Below are 21,505 nucleotides of genomic sequence, written 5' to 3' on the forward strand. Positions count from 1 at the left end.
CAAGCTGTCATTTGGTGTGATACAAAACTGCTTCATTTCTGGCTGGAGGAAGGCATTTCTCACAATAGTGTCAAGACTCTCTCCAGATCAGATGCCTGTGTAGCTCCCTGAGCTCCTCCCTCTCCACGATGAATTAAGTCATCTGTGGTTGCGTGTTCTTGCCTTACTTTAGACAGTGCCACAATTTTTCCCTTATCTTCTTAATTTCAACACTTTTTGTCTTTTTTAACCAGAGATGGTGAAACAAAGGGTCTTTTCCACCCTCCAGAAAGGCAGTCAAAGAGTCTTTCTCTGTCACTGACTGACATGTGTGACTTGACCTGGAAGAGATGGTCCTGTGTTTGGCTTTGGACAAGGGTTTCCTCCTCCTCTCTGCAGGTCTGCATTCAGAGGGATGTTTGAATCTTCCCCATAATTCCTGTCTTGGTTATCTTGGTGCATGACAGGAGGCAGGAGTTTCAGTATTATTGGAGGGCAGAAACCATTTGTAGAGAGCAACACACTGTGCATTGTCCTTTGAAACAGGCAGAGCACTGCCAGCAGCAAAAAGCTGGAGAATCATAGGTGGCTTTTCCAAATATCAGGCCCCACTTTTTCTCTTGTGCACTAGGGTGGATATCCAACGCAGCAGACTTTAACTTAAATGCCAATATGAGTATATTCATGTCTGAAGCATCTGAAGTGCTTCTCTTGTTGAATAAAGCCCCAACACCTCCCACTTCCACACTGTCCCAGAGCACTTCCTGCTGAAGGCAGGCAGCTCTAAGCCCTGATCACTTGTGCCTGCAGCTGACCAACCCACTGCACCAAAATCCAAAGTGTCTCAGACAGGGAGAGTGGGCTTTGGCTGCCTCTGGCCCTTTCCTGGTTTCCAGCTCTTTCACAGGGTAAATTGAGCCTTTGTCCTGCTCAGCATCATGAGGCCAAGCTCCTGCCAGCAGGGACAATGCCCTCTTGTTAAGGAATAAGCCTGTAGGAAGGGGGCTGAGCCATGCAGCACCTTCCAGCACCAGCCTCTAATCTAAATGGTGCCAAGGTGGGTGTTAATGGAGGGAGGGATGCCTACCTGCTGCTCCTTCTGGGCACTGATTGACCCTAGTATCCATCTGCCCCATCTCCTTCTTGCAGGTTTCTGTCCCCACAGCAAGAGTAGCAGAAGCAGACACATCTACCCCTTACCTGGTGTGGTTTTTTTTTTAAACCTGGGAATTATCTTAAAATAGAGCCACCTACACCACACTGAGGTGAATGGCCAGCATGAAGCAGACAGGCAGATTCGTGTCTCTGGGCTTAAAGCTGCAGCAGGGGAAGGGCAAAGAAGGGCCAAAGTGTGAGCTGGTCAGGTTGAGGCCTCTGGAAATGTCAGCATAACCTGTGTCAGAGAGAAATTCCACAGTCTTGTCCCAAACCTACAGTAGATCTGCACTCAGCAGGGAGGACTCATCACACCTCTGCTCATGGCCCCTGCAAGGAGCTCTGTACTGCTCCACGACAGCCTGAGGAGTGGGCTCGGGCCCACAGCGGGAGAGGGGAGCAGATACTTAAACCTGCCTTTAAGAATGACACTGGGGTATTGCCAATATGCAAATAGCTCTTGTGTGCTCTCCCTGCTGCAGTGAGGGTGATTGCCCCCTCTTTAATAGGAGAAACTCTCACATCAGGAGAAAATGCACAGGCCATCTTGTCTCGCTAACCTTGTGACAAAGTAGAGTCACCATATGGGAAAACCAGGCTGAGCTGAGATTCTCCAGGCCTGTCTCAGCCTGTTACTCCCTTCTGTGGACCCTTTGTTGTCACACCACCAGAAGGGAGCAGGCAGAGGTAAGCCCTAAGAAGCTCCATTGTTTGAACATCTCTCTCTGCTTTCCCTCTCTGCTTCTGGAGGTTTGTGCTCAGAGGTGTCACACTGTGTGTGTGCTTCTTGGTGGGACACATATGTGGGCTGGTGGTCTTTCTGGCTAGCTAGAATGTACAGAGGTTGTTGCTCTGATCCATGGGGAATAGGTGTGGAAAAGAGAGTTCCTGTCACCATAAATTCATAGCTCAATGCAGTGACAGGCATGGCCCCAGGAGCAGACTTGCAATATCATAAATGTGTTTTATTCCTGGAAAAGCTTTAGTTGTTCCTTACGAGTAGGCACTTCCTGGGGTTGTTAGGATAAAAAAAGGAGTGGCAACTTGAGCAGCCTGTTGTCTGTAGGCTCGAGTGGTATGCCAGGAACGCCACCTCTGCACAGTGAACAGTTTCTCTAGGACTGACCTCCCTTGGTGGAATGGTTTCTAAAAGAAAACCTGGGTTTGTGTATCTTTAAGCTCCTTGGGTTCAGGTGCCCAAGATCTTTCTAAATCAGTCCAAATATATATTTTTCCCCTTCCTGGTAGATAAAAGATGTGTTGTAAACAACTGAAACTGTCAGTGGTTCAGCCAGGAAGATGTGACAGATGTCCCTATTCCCAAAGCAGCACTGCTGAGGTGGAGGCATGTCCCAGTGACCAGCCTTCCCAACTGGGAAACTGCCCCTCAAGCCACACTGCTGATACAGCACTGCTTCCCAGAGCACTGTCTCTTAAGGGGCTTCTGAGAGATCCCAGGGATGCAGGAAAGGAAACATTCGTGTCTGTGCCATGCTTCTGGAGGAGGAGGCTGGTGGGAAGAGAGATGAGCAACTGGCATGGAGGCTCACTTTGCCACCCACTCCTAAACTGGACTTCCAGTATCATTGAAAGCAATGCTGGACAAATGTTCTGGCAAGTGACAAATTGTTTCCCAGCTCAGCCCCATTCTCTTCCCACCTTTTTTTCCCTGTGAGTCAACTTCTGCCTACACAGATGCTTCCAGAGCAGCCTGAATGCCCTCTTCGTTGTGCTCTGATGGGATGGTGAGTTTGCACTGAGGCACATTTTCTTCCCCTGGATTTCTAGATTTTCCTGCATGTGGGCAGAGAGCAGCATGATGCTGAATGACTGAAGTCCCTGCTCACAGTTCATGAATAATAAAGACTGCCAAAGCTTGCAGCCCCAAAGCCACGTTTTTGTGGGACCCCCAGCACACAGTCAGGCAGCAAACAGCTGCATTGGTATGAAATGTGATGGTTTTGTGCTGATCTTCAGCCAGAGGTTGCACTCCACACCCCAGAGCTGGAGGAAAGGATAGTGATAGATGGTGCAGCCCCTCCAGCATGGAGCCCCTTTACTGGCTCTGCTGGGACCTTTCTGCTGATATCTTGGCAAAGGAAAGCAAAGCTGAATCTGCTGGGTGCAGAAGGGATGGAGCAAGCAGCAGTTTACAGGGGGAGCATTTTTCTCATGCTCTGAAGGACTGGCTGTTACTTTCTTTATCAGGATTGTAAGATGGGACCCTCTGCTAGCTGTAGGCTATAAGGTAGCCCTAGAGATCCTTCACTCTGAGCAGTCTCTGTCAGAAGGGTCATTTCCCAGGAGAAACTTGGGAAGGGCTTGGCTTTGAAGACTTTTATTCTCTTTAATAAACAAGAGACTCTTAATAAACTTGGAAATCCCCCTTTTAAATTTGATACATTGGCCTCTTCCAGACTCCCAAGCCTTCAGGGAGGAAGTAATAGCAAGTGGGATTAAATGGGCTTGAAGCTGAGGGACCAGAGGACTAAGGACCTGAGCCCTGCTTGCTGGGGTGCAGTTTGCACACCGATGGGCAAGGCAGTTTCTGGCACGAGAGTTCTTGTGCAAGAGGCTATTTGCTATAGCTGCAGAGGAAATCAGCTGTGTCACCCCACAGGCTCTTTTCTGTCAGTAGGAAACTGTGGTGAAGGCTCATATTATACGCAGCAGCATTGTATTGGCAAGGGTTTCCAATACAAAGTTGACTTAAAAGAAACCAAGGTGCTGCAGTGGTACAACTGTGTGTTTGATAATACCAGTACAAATCATCACTCATATCCTGCTGGTCTCAGATCGTGTTCTTCCTACAGGACAGAGGTGAGCAAAAGCATGGCAGGTATCATCCATTATTTTTAACTCTCCTATTTTTAAATGAATGTCATTGTTGTTGGTATTTACTTCCATTTTACCTTACCTTAAATATAGCTCTGTATTTCAGGGGTTAGTGTATGGTACCCTCTTACTCTGCTTGTGAAATACAGGGGTGGAATGTAGTCCTACTGCACGAAACACTTTGGTGCAAAGAAAACTAAAATGAGCCCAAAGTGATGGGGGAGGTTTATTTTATAAAGATGCTCAAGTGGGCTCTGCCACCAAAAGGATACAAAGTCGAAGCCACATCCTGCTGGCTTGGCTAATCCATAAAAGAGCTTTCAGTGTTTTCCCTTGGAGTAACAGCTTTAAATTTTAATAAGCTGTAGTGTACTTTCACCGGATGTAATAAGCTGATGCAAAGTTTAAATGGGGTTAAGTAAGTAGGAACCTAGAAGAAAGGAACATAAAAGATGTAAACTATTTCCTCTCTTTTACAAGTTTATTTCACTGGGTTTATTTTGGGAAAAATATATTTCATTCAAATTATTTATTTTTTTGTTCTCTGGATGATTCAGTGTCAAGGGAGGGAGGGAGACAATATTTGAAGTAACCACAGAGCAACTTGAGCAGAGAGGACACTCAGTAAAAAGAAATAAATTTATCAAGTTATTAATTCGGGTTATTTTGCCATTTAATTTTAGGACGGTTACCAAGTCACAGGCATGTGTGCCTGAACGTGACCCACATAATCCTCTAAAACAAGGATTTGTAGGAAGACTCCTTGAAAGGTCATCCAGCCCACCTGTAGCCCAAGGCAGGATCGATTGTGTGTAAGTTTTTGTGGACAGAGATTTGTTGAGCCTGTTCCTGGAGCCCTCAGCCATGGAGAACTGCACCCTGCAGCCACAGGGAGCGACCGCAGCGCCAGCACTCCAGCAGCTGTCCTGGCTTCCCTGTAAGGCCATTACCCGTGTTACGGCTGGGAAAGGGGAGCTCTGCTTTATCTGCTTCCCCTCCACAGCTCCGGTGGCTGCAGCCTCCCCCAGCCCACCGGCTCCAGCCGCTTCCCCTTTCCCCACAGCTGCCTTCTAGACACCCAGAAACACCATCTAAGATGATATCCAGAGGGCAGACCAAAGCCAAGATCTACTTTCTGCTTGTTTTCTGTTCGCAAAGGTGGGATAAAGAGCTTTTTGGGCATGGGATGTGCAGTGCCATGCTTGTGCTGGAGTAAGTGAGGTCGTTTATAGTCTGCACCATGACCCACTGGTTGCCCTGCCCTGACTGCACCATGCCTGGGGACCCCTGAAAACAAGCAGGGGCTGTGAGGTGGGAATTTTTCTTGTTACTGGCAGTGCTATAGATAACAGGGGTGTGGGGGGTTTTACTGAATGTGTTTGTTTGCTTATATCTGTGTAGCCTACTGAAATGGCTCCAAAACATTCTCAGCTAAAAGCATGAGCTGTTTCATTTTGGGCTTAAAAAGTCATTTCTGTACCCAGGAGCTGTACTCATTCTCAGTGGAGTGGGCATAGTAACACACACTGTGCAGTGGATTATACTTATGTGATTATAGCCTCTAGGCAACCTGGTGCTTAAGAAATGAGTCAGTCAGAAAGACCAAGGCAGAGGGAATCAGATTCAGTGATGATAAGATTTGCTTCCAAAAGATCTGGACTGAACTATACAGCATTTATTCAAGATATGCTTGTCCTAATATCTAATTAAACACCATATGTAGGAATATTTTATGTTACTTGGTGTCTCACAACAGTCTAAAGAAGCAGTAACCACACACAAGGACTTGCAGTATGACAGGTTAGTTGGGTATAGAAAGGCAGGAATAGACGTGAATGAAAGCCCAGCCAGGCTGGTGATGGCTGTGTTAGTGCAGGGAGATCTGCCAATGCAGAATAGGAGCAGGTTCCTGGGAAATACATCCAGGAAAAGGGAAGAGACAGGATGAGAAGGCAAGAAATACATGCAGGGAAGCCATGGCAGGAAGAGAAAAGAACAAATGAGAACTGGCAAGTTGATAAAAGAACAAAAGGGCTTTGTCTCACATTAAAGGCAGCTAACTACACAAATCATTTTCCCATGTAAGCAATTACTGCAGCTACCCCAGGGATAGTACGTGGTTGAAAATGGGAAGATGGGTTCTTTACATTCATAACTGGGTCTGGCAAGTGCTCCATCAATATGGCTCACGATGCTCTGGGCCATATCAGGCAAGCAGAGAAATTAAAACTTGATTGTGCAGATAGATGGATTCCCTGTTTTAAAAATTATCTTCCATCTGTATGCAGGGTTAAGCCACCAGCTAGTGGAACAGAAGGAACAGAGGCTTCTAAAAAGTGGCAGGAGGTTTAGTTCATTCCTCTTTCACTCCTGACTGTAGCTGTTGACAGCAGCTTACAGCAGTCAGTGCAGTCACAGTCACGTAGGCATGAGTCAGGTAAAAATCAAACTAAGACTGAGATTCCCTTTCAGCTGAATTTTCAGAAATGCTGAGTGCAGGCAACTCCTCTCCATCTGACAGTGCTTTTCACCCTGTAGAATCAGCTTTTGGCAACAGGTGTTCTGTTGAGACTGAGAGAAATTCGTAACGAGATGAATGATCATGATCTGATCTTAGATCCTAGACTTTATCTCATGAATGCCCAAGTCATGACACCAATGAGGTCTCAGCTTGACAAACTCCTATTGCCACTGCTCAGCTGACCTTAGCCCTGGGTATAAATTTAAGTGTCTTGCAGCTCTCCATTTACTGGTACAAACTTATCTCACTGCTTGTCCTGTAAGTGTTTTGACATCAGCCACTCCAAAATTAGAAACTGATGATATGGAAAACTTAATAACATTAAAGGAATGCCAACCCATCTTCTCTGCTGCCTTGTGCTATGCTTTGTTCATCTGAGGAATTTCTTGCATTTCACAACCAACAGGAGGATTTTGGTTCAGGATTGTGCCCCAGCAGGGATATGATGAAGCTCAAGCCCCAGACTAGGACTTCATGGCACTTATTTACTCTCTGTAACACCTCCCTGACCTATCTCATGTATGATCCTTGGTCTGCCTTCTCCTCGGTCTCCTTTCCAGGAGCTCATTGGCTTTCTCTCACCTTTGGTCTCGCTGAGGTTTGGTCTTAACTCTTTGGAGTTGCAAGCACATTTGTAACATGCAGCACAGGCCGTCCCGTGTCTCAGCTGAGGCAAGTCAAGCCCTAGAAACTTGGCTGAGCCTGTCTCTTTTGCGTCCCAAGAAATGGTGTTCATTTATTCATGTAAGCCCCCTTTTAAAGCTTCTTTTGAGTTTTATTCTCTCCAAAAGGCAGTTTGGAGAGAATAAAACATCAGGATGTTTTATTCAGATATATAACAGATCCTTCAGGATGCTGTTCCCTGGGGTGGAGGTCCAGCCGCACCCCCCAGGAACTGGGGCCACCTCTCCCCAGCTGCAGCGAGAAAGTTTCCCTTTGCAGCACTGAGAACAGGCAGAAACAAAGAGCCTGGAGGAGGTGGGGAGGGGAGAAGGGAAGAATGAGCTAGGTTAGGGGAAATACAGCCTGGAAGAAAAGGAAAGGACCAGCTGATCTGAAAGCCCCGATAAAAGCCCAAGACAAAGGCTGAAAGAGCCTGGGAGATTATCAGGGGGAAGCGGGAGGAGGAGCAGAGAGATGCAGCAGAACCTAAGTGGGAATGATGTAAAATGCTGCAGGGAGGAGGGGAGTTTCCTACCTAGAGAAAAGAGTGGTTTAATTTACTCAACAACTTCCATTTACAGGAATCGAGGCCCTTTCTCTCTTCTGACTGGGAGCATCTGACAAATGAAGGAGCTGCTCCAGCAGGAAAGAGTATCCATGTCCATCCCACAGCCCTGACAGCTTCAACCCCGATTGCTCATCTGTTTCCAAGTACAACTGAGACATTTTGCTGGTGGGCAAAGAAGTCAGGGACACTGCATCCAGCACCCTGCAGCAGAGGAAACATTAGTACTGCTGTTGTTAGCCTTGTTATTTTCTCCTAATAAAAAGGTGGTCATGACTCACTCCATTAAGAAACAAAGGCAGAGCTGTAATCTACTGAAAGGCAGTTGTTTGGATGCTCAGCATTAGGTGTGTAAAAGGAGGAAGGTCAGCTGCAGGTCAGGTCTGATGATATAAACCCTGCCACCAGCGTAGGCCAAACTTCAGGTACTCTCCAGAGAACTTGTTTTCTGGGCTGGGGTATTTTGCCCCGGCTTCAGAACTATCACTTCAAGCAGGAGTGTGGAGGGGAAAAAAGCTCTCTTTCTCACCCCTCCACGTTTCAGTTGGGTTTCCTGAGAGGAAATGATACTGTGACTGCGCTGGCCCCCTCCTTCCTCCCCGGAGGGAGGAGCACGCTAGCATCTGCCCACAGCACCTCTTCCCCTCTCTATGCCCCACTGGGACCAGTTTGCCAGCTGAGCTGTTACTGGGGTCTGAGTCCGAAGGGAAGCAGGCTGCTTCTCAGAGAGGAAGCAGCAGCTCCTGAAGCTGGGGGCTGAGACGCAGGAAAGGTGGGTTGTGTTCAGGTGGTGTGGAGGTTTCCTGTGTGAGCAGGACTAGGTCACACCACCCCTGCCCATGCCAGATTTTCCATCTAGTCCATGTGAAGGTTTTTGGCACAGCTGTGGTGACCCAGTTCTGACGGGAACCGTGCTGGCACGTGGGTCTCACCCAGCCATGAGGCTCTGACAATGCCCAGCTGCGTCCCAGGGTGGGTGCAGGGAAAGGGAAGGAGCCAGGCTGCCGTGATGGCAGTGGCCAGGTGAAGACAACACCCACGCTAAGATGCGCTGTGAACATCTGCCCCTACCCACAAGCTACTTCTATTTTTGTTCCACCTCATACCCTGGCTGACTCAGAGGAGGGGAGTGGGGGGGGTCAGGTTAGAAGGAGCCAGATGGGTGGGCTGTAGGGGGATTGAAAGAGGAAGAGGAGGAGGAGTTGCTTCTAAACCAGTAGTTGCCATTCTTTCAATCAGCTTGAACATTTTCTTTGCACAGTCTCTTTCATGCTTCTCTGTTTCAGCTGCAGGCAATTTGAGGCAGGGATGGCACTTCCTGCCTGCTGTTGAGGTGAGCATTCTTTCAGGGCACCATCAGAATAAATGACACCCTGCTCTTAGATAGCTCCACTGTCATCTGCCCAGGCTGTAATGAGCTTGGCTGAAGCTCATCCTTTTGTTTAACTTCTTCTAGGAATTTCCACTCTTCTTTTTGGTCTCTTTACAAAACTATCTACAAGGAAAGGGCAAGTGCCAAATTTCCTAATTCCTGTGCGTCTTAGTGTCATGACTTCTGGACACAGGCACAGTCAGTGGTCTGTGGTGTAAGTTTTGCAAGTCCTTGAGACACAATCTTGCAGCCACAAGGAAAGGGACATTAGACTCTCCCCTCAAAAAGCCATACCAGCAATTTTCATGTTGCAGGTGGCCCTCTCATCCTTGTCCCCATTGCTTCAGAGCATTCATTAATTTTGCAGAAATGACACATCTTGCTTTGTCCCAGTCTGTTACTCCTTGTTTGCTCCTTAGCTGCCAGGCTGTAAACCTCGGGCCAAGTAACTGGATCCTCGGGGTTGTTCCCCAGGAACTGATCACTCGCTTACCAAAGCTGCCTTGATGCAAACCATGGCCTGAGCAGGGGACCCAACTCTTTCCAAGGGGATCTAGGAGCGAACAGCTCCCATCCTACGAGCAGCAGAGCTCTCGCGGGCAGGCCTGCCTGGGCTCAGGCTTTGCTGGGGGTGAGGATACACAGTGAGGGGGGAATAAGGGGAACTGAAACTCCATTCGCAACCTGGTGCAAGAAGCCTGCCCCAACGCTGCCATTCCTTCCTTTCTTCCTTCCTTTCCTCCTTCTCCTCTGCCCCCCCCGGCACGCTTCCCTACTCTCCTGACAGTCTGAGGAGGGGGCGGGGGTGATGTCGGGATGAGCCTCAGCCGATGAGTGGAGAATTTTTGCAGCATTTTTCAGCTTCCTCTGCCTCTGAGCCTGACCTACAGCCGCCAGGGAGGGAGGGGATCCCCGCCAGGGGGCGGTGCGCGGGGCGGGGGATGTCCATGTTTGGGAGGCGGGCGCGTCACTCCCCTTATATGGGCAGTGTCGTCACGGCCCGGCCTTCCATTCATATAAATACCCGGCGGCGCCGGCCGGGATTCCCTACCCGGGCTCGGTGCGGCCCCGCGGTGCCTCTGTCCCGTCCCGTCCCGTCCCGTCCCGTCCCATCCCATCCCATCGCCGCCGGCTCCGCGCTAGCACCGGGCACCCTCCTGCCGCTTTCGCCGCTCCTGCCCCGGCTGCCGCGGGGCGCGACCCTCGGCCGGCATGAAAGTCACGTCCCTCGACTGCCGCCAGCTGCGGAAGCTGCTGCGGAAGGAGCCCTCTCGCTGCCTGGTGCTGGACTGCCGGCCCTACCTGTCCTACTCGGCTTCCTGCCTTCGCGGCTCGCTCAATGTCAACCTCAACTCGGTGGTGATGCGGCGGGCCCGCGGCGGGGCCGTGCCGCTCCACTTCGTGGTGCCCGACGCCGCGGCCCGAGCCCGGCTGCTGCTGGGCGGCGAGGGGACGGCGGGGGCCGCCCGCCTGGCGGCCGTGGTGGTGCTGGACCAGAGCACGGGCCACTGGCAGAAGCTGAAGAAGGACAGCACAGCCCAGATCGTCCTCAACGCCCTGCTCTCCAGCCTGCCGGAGGCTGGGGCCAGGGTCTGCTTCCTGAAAGGTGAGAAGGGTCGAGGGAACACGAGGGACGGGAGCTGGGGGGGAGCGGCGCGATCGACCCTCAAAGCTCCCCCGTTTGGCAGCGGCCCGAGGTGCTCCCTTTCCCTCTCCTTCGCCCTACAGTGAACCTGATTATTGGTGGAGGGCAGGGAGGTAACACCGGGATTTTGTTTCTTTTCCACCTACTGGAAATAAATTCCGGATAGACTCTGCCGGCTGAGCCGAAATGCCTTTCCGCTCACCCCTGCCACGCGTTTGAGAGGCTGAGGGAAAAGCAGAGAATAGCAGTAAAGAAGAGTAAAAGTTGCAGATTATCAAAGGGGGAGAGGCATTGGCGCTGCGTGGGAAACAAAATCAGCCCCGCGGGTATGAGGAGAGATGAGGCCACTTCTACTCGCTTTCCACCCGGTGACACGGGGAGGCCTGCCTTGGGCACCCAAAACTCTGGGACCGATGCCCTCCCCTCCACCGAGGGCGGAGAGGTTTCTCTCCATCGGGCACATCGACGCTGGCAGGGGAAACCTAGAGCCGAAACTCCGGGGTTCGTCGGGGGACAAAAATACCTCCTTCCCCTCACGTGTATTACAGCCCTTCGATTGCGGTTCTTTGTTTTCGTTCCGTGTAACTCGGGGTAATAAAACGATAAATAACATAGCGAGCATAGCAGCCCGCCCTTTCCCTGTCCTCCTGCCCCTGTGTCCCCCCCCGCTTCTCCTGGCAGCGCCTTTGTCCTTCTGCTCTCGGTGTTCTCAGCGCAGCCCCCACCCGCTCTGGGAGCGGGGCCGTGCCCGGGCGGGGCCGCTCCCGCCCGAAGCCCCGCACACGCGGCTGCCGCGGGGCTCCCGCAGTGGCACCACGCCGAGGCAGGAGTTTCTAAACACCCCCCTTGCCATACTATGAGGCCATAAACGGAGGGGAAAACCAAGCGATGTTTCTTGAATAAAGCCTGCCTCTGTGCTCTCCTGGGCCAGGGTTGATTCCCGTTTAATAAGCCTTTTATCACTAGTTTTTTGTCCTGAGGTACCCAGTTTGTGCCTCCTGTGATGACCTACCCGCTGGGGCAGAGGCATCTTCAGCCGGGGTATTGCCCAGTACCGAGGTACGGGGATGTTCCCCAGGTTGTTTGCCACCTCCCTGGCTCTATCAGCCTTTGCTGGGGTCTGACAGTCATCCTATAAGCACAAATTCTGCTACTGGAGGGCAGAGATGCTGGTACTGTGCCAGTCAAATCCTTAGGGACCATGCTAAACTAGAGACGAAGAAATATCTCCAGGTCACAGTGGGAAGTCTGTGGCAAACCAGGGGCTGAATTAAGCTCTGCTGACTCTCAGACTGCTCGTTTGGCCACACGATCATCCATTCCTCCTCATGTGCCAGTCCCACACTTTGAAGTGGTGACTGTGGCTGTGGGTAGTTTATCCGGGGTGAGGGATTAGTGTAGGCTCTGCTTTGTACCTCTTATGAGTTGTGAAGTGTCTTATCATAAAAGCCTGTCGATTTGGGGCTAAAGACATTTCCTCTCTGTTTATGAGAAAGTTTCCTCCTTTTCCTGCTGCAGTTTCCTTTTGCTTTGCTGGAAGTGCTCCGGGCTGCAGGTTCAGGCCCATGACTCAGTGGGCAGCACTGATGATTCACTGGGGTCATGGACCCCCACGAAGCTATGGTGGCCTGGGGGAAGATCCTTGGAACAGTGGGGATATAAATCACCCTGGAACACTGGATTCTGATCAGGAGAAAGGGTCCTTTGGAAGCCTCCACTACCAAATTTGCAAATACTGGGCTGTAAAACCACGAGGAAAAAATGACATTGAGGTTTCCCCTTATATTCCTGTTCTACCTAGGCATGGAGATGGGAGGAGGTGTTGGCTACTTAAGTGCTAAGGGGGTCTCGTTGCAATAAGATATGAGGAGGTCACCCCCACCCCACTAGGTCATCAAGATCCTGGGTATCTGGTCCCAGGGGCGGCAGCTGGCACAGAGTCTTGCGTGCCAGGCCCTGCTCCCTCCCTTGCTTTCTGGCTTGCAGGGTCACATCTTTTGTCTGTGTAGGTGCAGTTTCACTCTGGGTGAGCTCAGCACCAGCACGGTGAGAGTGGTTGTGTCTCAGGGAAAAAGAAAGATAAAATAACAGATCCTCCCTTGGTGCTGATAACGATTCTATTACTTATTGATTAAAACGGAAGTGCAGCTCAGCTCTCTGTGATGAGCAACCGAGTATTTGCAGAAATGACCTCAGGGAAGGTAGGTTGAGTGGGGAGGGGGAAGAGGGGAGATTGCTGGAGGACGGGATGAGCAGATGACTCACTGTAAGAATGGTCTGCAAATATCCTGATCCCCAAGGCTTGTAATTAACCATTCACCAGCTGCATGTGTTAGCTGCCCCAGGAGACACGAGACATGCATGTCTGTTCAAACACACACGCAGATTTGTCTCAGGCAGATTTCTGTGTTCATTCAAGAGTAAAAACAACAACAGGGGGTGTAAATGGGGATAATGGCTGTTTATATAAACTGGACATATTTTTCCTATGCGATGGCAATGGCTGGGGTGTTGAGGGAAGGTAAGGTCAGCTATGCAAAACAAGAGGATTTAAAAGTTCACCCCATGAAGGGCAGTTGGAGATCAGGGAACTCTGTAGAGCTTCTTGTGTTTGTTGTTTTCTCACACTGTGAGTTGTTAGGGATATCATTTTTTCAACCCAGTTGTTGTGGATATCATTTTATCAAGCACCTCCCACCACCACCATGGTCTCCATGGTCACTTGACTGCTTTGACCACTGCCTCATGCTGTGAGCTCTGGAATGAGCTGGCAGAATGTGGCTGGGGGCAGGAGGAAAGGTGCAGGTGCTGAGTGCCCGTGACTATAAAGTCACTCTCCTGCCTTCTGTCATGGAAAACAGACTTTCATCACATTCAGTGGGCTTTGGATCATGCTGGCCACTTGCAACATGAGGACTTCATGGCAGGAATGAGTAGGCGACAGTAGCACATCATGAATTTGAGCACACATCTGCTCAAACATTGCAAACAGATGAGACACCAGCATTGAGGGGCTGAAATATCAGAGGTGGCTGTACCAGGCAGCCCTGGCAGCGAGGCTGGTGGGGGTCCTGTAGCTGCTCTGGTCTTCAGTACTTCCCTTATTTCAAAATCCTTCCTTGCACCCGGGCACCCACACCGAAACAGCTTATCAGGGTGAAACAGTTGCAGGTGAACAAATCACAAGGGGAGGCTTTGCTTTCCAAGACTTGTTTACTTGAGGGCCACACTCTGAAGGATTATTGAATGTAGCTGTTCATGAGCCATTCCTTTCTGCTCTGAAAAAGCACAGGTGGCAGACATGTGGCACACCACTGACGTTTTCAGGCTGCTTCTGCTACCTGACTGATTCAGGTTCATTTTGGAGATTATGTGCTTCCATGCAGAATTATTCCCAGCCTGGAAACAGGCAACAATTTAGCCGACGACAAACTTTGAGTAACAATGTAATAAAAGGATTAATTCCTTTTCATTAGCAGCGCACTGAATGAAATGAATGCAGTACTTAACTGTGCAGAATAGCTCATGTGGGGCTATTCAGTTGTCAAATGCTGTCACAGGATTTCATTAAGTTTTATAGCTGTTATTTAATAGATTGGTTTCAGTGGGACCATCTTCATTACTTCCCTGTCCCGTGCATGGTGGTGATTAATGAGACAGATGCAAGCATCCCGCTCTTGTGTTTATGTCCATTTAAAAATGCAAATAAAATATTTTGTGTGTTTTCACAGTGTATATATAATGACAGGTTTAGAAAAGATGACTTTTGAGTACAGAAATCTTTCCTCAAACATTGGCATTAGTGTTCATGTATAAAACCCAGAGGGAGGGAGTTTAGTCCCCGCCGCACCGGAGTTAATGGTTGCTAGACTCAACAGAATTACATTCACTAACAGCTTTAGTATGGTTTCACTGGCTTTTGGCAAGTTAATAATTGTCAGTGGTATCCGAGGTTTTCCTTGGGTGCCCAAAGCCTTTTAAGCAAACCCATTTTCCCAGAGGAGCACTATCCTTCACTAACTCTCCCCTGGAGCTCGTTGCTGTGCACTGCTATCCCACTGCATTGCAAGTGCTGAAGCTTCATTCGTCCTTCACTTGAATTAAACCAGTCCTTGGGAGGGCAAATATATCTTTCTTTTTGCTGTTGTTTCCCTAGGGGGATATGAAACCTTTAACTCCCAATATCCTGAGTGCTGCGTGGATGGAAAACTCATTTCCCCAGAGAGGACGGAGTCAGAGAGAAACCTTGCCAGCCACTGTGAGAAGCAGAGTGCCAACCACAAACCCGCTTATGACCAGGTGTGTGTCATGGCTGCGGCGGGTGACCCTCCCCTTGGGACTTCTCCCTGCTGCCACCAGGCTCTGTTGGAGGCTGGCAGGGTGTCAGTGGTCCTGGTGCTGCCGTGGGCCGTCAATAAGTTGTCACAGTCCAGGCTGACAGCCTGTGTGCTGAATAAGTTGCCCTTGTGGGCTGCTGGTCAGCATCATCTCTGCCTGGCTTCAAAATTAGGCAACAGAAGGAGGCAAAACACCATATCTAGCCCCAAAACTGTATTTATGAACTCTCTTATCACACACGCAGGCAGCATGAGCCATCAGCAGCTCAAACCTCCACAGGAGACTGAAAATGGGCAGGGGAGAGGCTGCCAAGAGTGTAATTTTTCCAGCAGACAAAGGAGTTTGTCCATGTCTCCTCTGACATCCCAGGAGGAATTTGAGGCTGGCAAGGGGGCCAGTGCCTCTGAGAAGGGGCAATGGCTCGAGAGCCACCATTGGGCAGGGGAAGTGGGGTTTCCACGGGGGAAGTCGTCATGATTATGTGTGCTCCGAGATGTCACCCTGCGGTCAGGACGCTTCCGCCAGGGCGTTCGTTTCCTGTTGCTCAGGGGAGTCCCCTCGTGATGCCTCTGCTCTCCTGGGAGTACCTCCCACACCAGGTGTCCTCCCACTGCCTTGGCTGGCTGCCAGCTGTCCCTGATGCATGGGAACCCACCATGTGGGCAGTTCAGGGGGAGTGGAAAGGTAGTTTCTTGCAGCTGGGGGGTGGCAGCAGCTCCTGCGCATCATGGAAAGTTACCTGCCAGCTCAGAAAGCCGCATCAGATGGTGGCTTTTCTTTTGCCATCTCGTCATCCAGCCTTTGCTTGTGCTGAGGAAGGAGGAACTGAGACGACGTCTCAGGGTGGGTGACGCAGCAGGTGCTATGCTCCAGAGCGGTGTGGGGTGAAGGGGGATGGGGAGCCTAGATCCAGTTTTTTTGTTTTGTTTCACTTCTGGAGATGTGACCAGAGGGGCTAAGCCCTGGCTGAGCTAAAGCAGCCTCTTCCTCTGTCCTCATCTTCCTCCCTGCTGGACATGGCTCCCTGCTTTGCCCCTATTTCAGTAAAGCCTCAGTGGGAATGGGCACCACATATGAAAGCACTTTGGGTGCACTGCAAGGAGCAGCACTTTAAAGAAAGCCACAAACATCCTCCACATGAGTGGGTTGGGTCTGACTTTGTACCTTGCAGATGTGGACAAGAAAATTAAAACATTTTTCCTGTGTGGGCTTTGCCATGGCACTGATTCATTGGCCAGCAGCACTGGGGTCCAAAAAAGCCAGAGAGGGAGGGAGCAGGCACCCACACAGATTGCTCTTAGGTTGCAGGACTTTTGAAAAAAGAATTACATGTTTTCGCTCCTTCTCTTCCAGGGTGGTCCAGTCGAAATCCTGCCTTTTCTCTACCTTGGTAGTGCCTATCATGCTTCCAAGTGCGAATTTCTCGCCAACCTACACATCACAGCCCTGCTAAATGTCTCCAGGAAAAGCTCAGAGTCCTTCAAAGACCAGTATTGCTACAAGTGGATCCCAGTGGAGGACAGTCACACAGCAGACATCAGCTCTCACTTCCAGGAAGCCATAGACTTCATTGGTAGGTACAAATGAACAAGTTTTCAGATCTTGATGTATTTTAAACTAATTTAAAATGTAAAATCAATTAAAAATTCATTTAATTAATTTTAAAATAAAATACACATCAAAGTCTACTGAATTTTGTGAAGGAAAAAACCCCAGTTCCTTGGACCTGCATGCCAGACTGAGTAACAACCAGGTGAAGCAGTCATCTTATTGCCTTACTGTGCTGAGATATCCCAAAGGCGGGGTCTTAGAAATCCATTGTCCCCCCTTATCTCAGAGCTCTTTCCATTCCTCCTTTTGATCATACCGGTATCTCAGCCTTTATCAAACACTCCAGTGCAAAAAAATTAGGAGGCCTTTAGAAAACTTGTCCCATTCCCTTTCAAATCTTCCTGCATTTGGCTGAGTGGGTGCGTGAACAAGAGCTGTGCCAGGGAGCACAAGAGAGAGGATGCTCCCTGAGAAGCACAAGATGGTTTGGTGGGGTGGAGAAGCCTGCACCTGGGTGGAGATCACGTTGAAATCGGTGCTGTTGCTCTCCGGGAATATTCAAGAGAGAAAGAATAAAACAAGGTTACAGACTCACTAGACTCATTGCTCAGCTGAGTTTGAGTCCTTCAACAGTGCAGGCAGAATTACAAAAACCTGACTTGAGGGTGCACTCTAAGTCCTTTTCCTTCCCAGTAAGGGACATCTCACACCTTTCAGGGAAACAATAATTTATGGCACATTTCTGTCCTATCCTCAACCCTTTCTGATAGATGTCGAGTCACTTGGAAATTTCCCAGATTTTGAGGATGACTTTAATTTTCACTTTCTTTTAAAATTGGGCATGTGGTGTAGATGCTGGGGATGACTCAAACCCATGTCTTCCTTAACTTTGTGCAGTAGCTAAATATAACTGGTCGTGGTGGCACCAGTCCCCTGGCAGACAATTGAAGGCAGGCAAATGATAACTTCCTCAGCTCTGTGTGTTTCACTCACAGTTATCCATAAATTGGAGCATGAACATGTTGCTCAAGGCAATAGAGCAGAGAAAGGTCTATTTTTTGAACAGCGTTTTTGTGTGGAAAGGGCTTATTTTAAGCACATTCTCTTTAATCTAATAACAATCATTGTGTTGTGTGAGTAACCACAGTGGCTCCTGTTGTGTAAAATGGGTGCTTTGCATAAGCCTTTTATATCCTGACTTAAGTCCAAGCATCCTTTAACCAGGCTGTAATTAGCAACTGCCTACCAGTGCTTGTGTGCTTTGTGGTGAGGCCCCACAGACTGGGCTCAGCCTCTCCACCCAAGGGTACCCACCAAGGGCTCACCTCCTGGTACTGCTGTTTGCTGCCAACTCGCCAAGCAGGGAGTTAGGATTTTGAAGGAAAATTCTCTTTTTCTAGCAAAGATGATGAGAGCCCCTGCAGTTTTTGAGTGACCAGGTAGTGGGAGGGCTGGCCAGGCTGAGCTTGAGACAACATTTTGAGCCACAGGTAGAGAAATGTAGGTACAGCAAACGCAAGCATTGCCTGTATCACAATGTTCTGCAATGTCAGTTGTTCCAAAAGAGAAGTAGGCACAGAGAAAGAGAAAGGAAAGGACTTTCCTAAAAAATGCAAAAAGAACCAAATCAGGATCCACAGATTCTGAAACCAAGTGTCATCTTCAGCTCAGGTCCATCACAGGCTGGGTTTTGTCCTCTTTGTCTTTTGATCTCCATGTCACCCTTAGCACCCAGCAGAAGAGCAAGCCTCTCCTTGCTGGTAGACTGGCTGTGTCCTGCCCCAGCTCTGGGTGTGCCACAGTGTCCTCTCCATCCCAAAAAATAACTGATGTCTGTAATGGCTTTTCCCTCAGATTACGTCAGGCGAACAGGCGGCAAGATCCTGGTGCACTGTGAGGCAGGCATCTCGCGCTCCCCCACCATCTGCATGGCCTATCTCATGAAGACAAAGAAGCTGCGCCTGGATGAAGCCTTCGATTACATCAAGCAGCGCCGCAGCCTGATCTCACCAAACTTTGGTTTCATGGGCCAGTTGCTACAATACGAGTCAGAGATCTTGTCTTCCACCCCCAGCCCCCCTGTCGCCTCATGCAAAAGAGAAGCTGCATCTTTCTTTGCAGAGGAACTGACTTTGGGCAAAAACTTTGAGGGCTCATGCTTTGCCTTTCCTACCTCAGTGTTGAGTTCTGTGCCCATCCACTCTCCTGTCCACCAGCTGAAGCTCAGCCCAATGACAGCGTCTTCGTCCTGCTGAACACCGTGGGGGGCCCAGAGCTGGTGTGGTCCTGATCCAAACTGTGATCCCCAACAAGAACATTTCATGAATGTGCAATAGAGAAACCTCATCCACTTACTCTGAGATGGAGTGGTTGTCATGGATCATACTTCCCATACGCTGTGACTGTAAGATGCAAGTGGTCTAAGCATGGCAGGTTTTCTGAACTTTTATTGTCCTTTTTTTAAAAAAAATACAAAGTGCTTTTTTAGGGTTTTAACCACACAACGTGCACCCACTACTGTATTTCCAGATTCCTGGAGAACCATGAGAAATCCATTTAGTGTGTTCTCAGTTCCCATCTCCTTCCCATCTTATTTTTGAAAAGACCCTTATTTAAAGTTTCAAGCAATAAACAGCAACAGCAGGGAAGAAAGCATAATGAAAAGCACTACCTTTGCAACCACAGAGATGGTGGGAGTGAATATTTGTTCAAATCTTTCTCTGGCTTTCCTCCTCCCCTCTCCTGTGTCATGTTTCAGGGAGCAAAGGGCTGGAGTGGGGAGAGGGAATGCCTTTCCCAGGACACTGTTGCACAACCAGGTGAAAATCCCCTCTCCTGCTCCAGCCTCTGAAGTGTCAGGTATTGTCCACAGTGTAACTGGATACCAACCCCACCAGTGGGTCCATTCAGGTGTGGCATTTCCTGTACTTCTGTATTTGCCTTTGTATTGGATGGGCTTTTAAGTAAAGCAGGGACTTAACATCTATCAGCTACCCTGCTGAGCTATTATCCTCCCATCTGTTATTTAAGAACAGCCCTAGAATACTTGAATGTCTCCAAAATCCTCATCGAATCCACTTCCCATCAGATAACGCTGTAAAACACTGTAACTGCTGGACTTCACACCAAAAAAACCTGACAAGCTTTCAGCTCCAAGACAACTTTTCCTCCATCCCTTCCCAATTGTTCCCTTTGTGTATCATGTGTGGTCAAGTGGTCTTTTTCAGTGTTATGTGACTTGCTTAGAGTGTGTGGTCACCTCTAGTCAGCCTTTGTCCAGAAAAAATGGTTTCTGTCTTGCTCACATTGGCTTCTGTGTCCACAGAGAGTTCAGGATGAGTGTCTCTGTCTGTTGGCCTTTTTATTATTTTTAAATATGTAATATGTATGGGAAATGGCAATAATTTCCAGGAGATCTCATGAACGTGAAAGAAAACTTGCAATGGTTTTTATGGAGTATAAAAAATAATAAAGGAAAAAAATGCCAGGAAAATAAAGCTATTTGTTGTACTTGGAGTGAGCCGCGAAAGTACTTTGGGAGATCTCAGTGGCAGGAGAGGTCACCTGAGAAAAAAGAAGGTAGAAGAGATGAGAAAGCATCACTGTGCTCTGTGCTGAAAAGCCACCAAGGTGTATCACTACAGAGGGGAGAAGGTGAGGGGGAGGATTGTTTAAAACAGAATGACATGAGTCACGGTGGCGTCACTTCCCAGCAGCCAGGCAGGCACTTCTGTTTTGATTCATGCATGTTTTATATAAGATTTACCATCTTGCTGAAGATGAAAATCTGAACTAGGCATGGCCCCCACTTCCTTCCAACCCATGACAAGGGATGTTACATGCCTTGGTCCTTGGAGTGACGCTTGTGGGTGACATGTGGCACCTCTGGGTACCAGGAACCAGATCATGTGGGTAACACTCATCTTTTCACTTCTTTAAATGAAAAAAATTAGATCAGAAGTACCAGCATGTCTGATGCCTTTCATTCCCCTTTTCATCTTGAAGTTTCTAGGCTTTTTCTGGCTTATCACCACAGCACATTTATAATGTGCAATTCCAAACTATCGAGTTGAAAAATTTATGGTAAATATCTGGGTTACACAGCATGTGTGCACATATGCATCCATTTGTAACTTCTTACCCTCAGGAAAGCAAATCTGATAGATGAGAAGGTCTTATTGGGGATGTGCATTGGATTTCTCCCCCAGTGTCAGAGGGATGTGTCAGCAGCCCCGCCTGGGTTCTGGGAAACCTGAACATGGGAACCAGCAGCCAGGGAGGTAAGGCAGATGAGCTAGTAAGAGCAGATCAATTAATTTCCTGAAAGACCTGACTAGACCCCTTGGGGAACTCTTGAAAATGTGGAAAATGCTTTCTTCCTCTCAGCCCACACAAGCACCCAAGCAGAAAGGCTGCTGTGCTTAGTGAGAGTGGCTGTGTCCTGAATACTGACACCTACAACCTGGACAGAAACAGAGCAGCCAACAGTTCTCATTAAAACTGCACTAAACCCTTCTGGGTGGACAACCAGCTTTGTTTCTTATGGATGGGAAAACTGAAACCCTCTGCAGAGTCAGTGATGGAACATGGGAACCTGTAGAGCACAAGGCAGTGGGCTGAAGGGATTAACAGAAGGACTGCTGACCTTGACAGATTTGACCAAGGCAGCTGGAAAAGATCACAGGTCAGGTGGAGGAGCCAGGTATTTAGCAGAGAGGGAAGGCAGCTGCTTTGTGTTTGGAAGGGAACTCTTATCCTGGGCTTTAAGCACGGTGTGTTGGTGGATACGGGAGCTAGTAGGGGGAGATGCTGGGCTGGGATTCAGCAAGGGTAGAAGGCCATAGCCCTGGGGGAGCCTGAAGAGGACTTGTTGTCATGCCT

The 21,505-nt window shown here is 49.1% G+C and overlaps 1 protein-coding gene and 1 long non-coding RNA gene across 2 annotated transcripts; both read left to right on the top strand.

Moving 5' to 3' along the window:
* Positions 1-3,350: 3,350 nt before the first annotated feature.
* LOC121660182 lies at positions 3,351-8,015 on the top strand. Its single transcript, XR_006014558.1, has 3 exons — positions 3,351-3,954; positions 4,653-4,906; positions 7,735-8,015. It is a non-coding gene; the product is annotated as an uncharacterized LOC121660182 (long non-coding RNA).
* A 2,113-nt stretch (positions 8,016-10,128) lies between these two features.
* Positions 10,129-20,140, top strand: DUSP5 (dual specificity phosphatase 5). The gene is made up of 4 exons (XM_042019295.1): positions 10,129-10,696; positions 14,892-15,034; positions 16,427-16,646; positions 18,479-20,140. Exons 1-4 carry the CDS (start codon positions 10,303-10,305, stop codon positions 18,877-18,879), a joined length of 1,158 nt encoding a protein of 385 aa, XP_041875229.1. The 5' UTR covers positions 10,129-10,302; the 3' UTR covers positions 18,880-20,140.
* The last annotated feature ends 1,365 nt before the right edge of the window (positions 20,141-21,505 follow it).

The sequence above is a fragment of the Corvus kubaryi genome, unplaced genomic scaffold (genome assembly GCF_017639235.1).
Source record: "Corvus kubaryi isolate FWS band 111438036 unplaced genomic scaffold, C.kubaryi_AGA036_p1.0 138, whole genome shotgun sequence".
Classification (NCBI taxonomy): domain Eukaryota; kingdom Metazoa; phylum Chordata; class Aves; order Passeriformes; family Corvidae; genus Corvus; species Corvus kubaryi.

Excerpts from the sequence above, each read along its gene's own strand:
- DUSP5 (XM_042019295.1), top strand. The coding sequence starts at position 10,303 with ATGAAAGTCACGTCCCTCGACTGCCGCCAGCTGCGGAAGCTGCTGCGG. Across the intron at positions 10,697-14,891 it reads CAGGGTCTGCTTCCTGAAAG|GGGGATATGAAACCTTTAAC; the intron begins GTGAGAAGGGTC and ends TTGTTTCCCTAG. Across the intron at positions 16,647-18,478 it reads GGAAGCCATAGACTTCATTG|ATTACGTCAGGCGAACAGGC; the intron begins GTAGGTACAAAT and ends CTTTTCCCTCAG.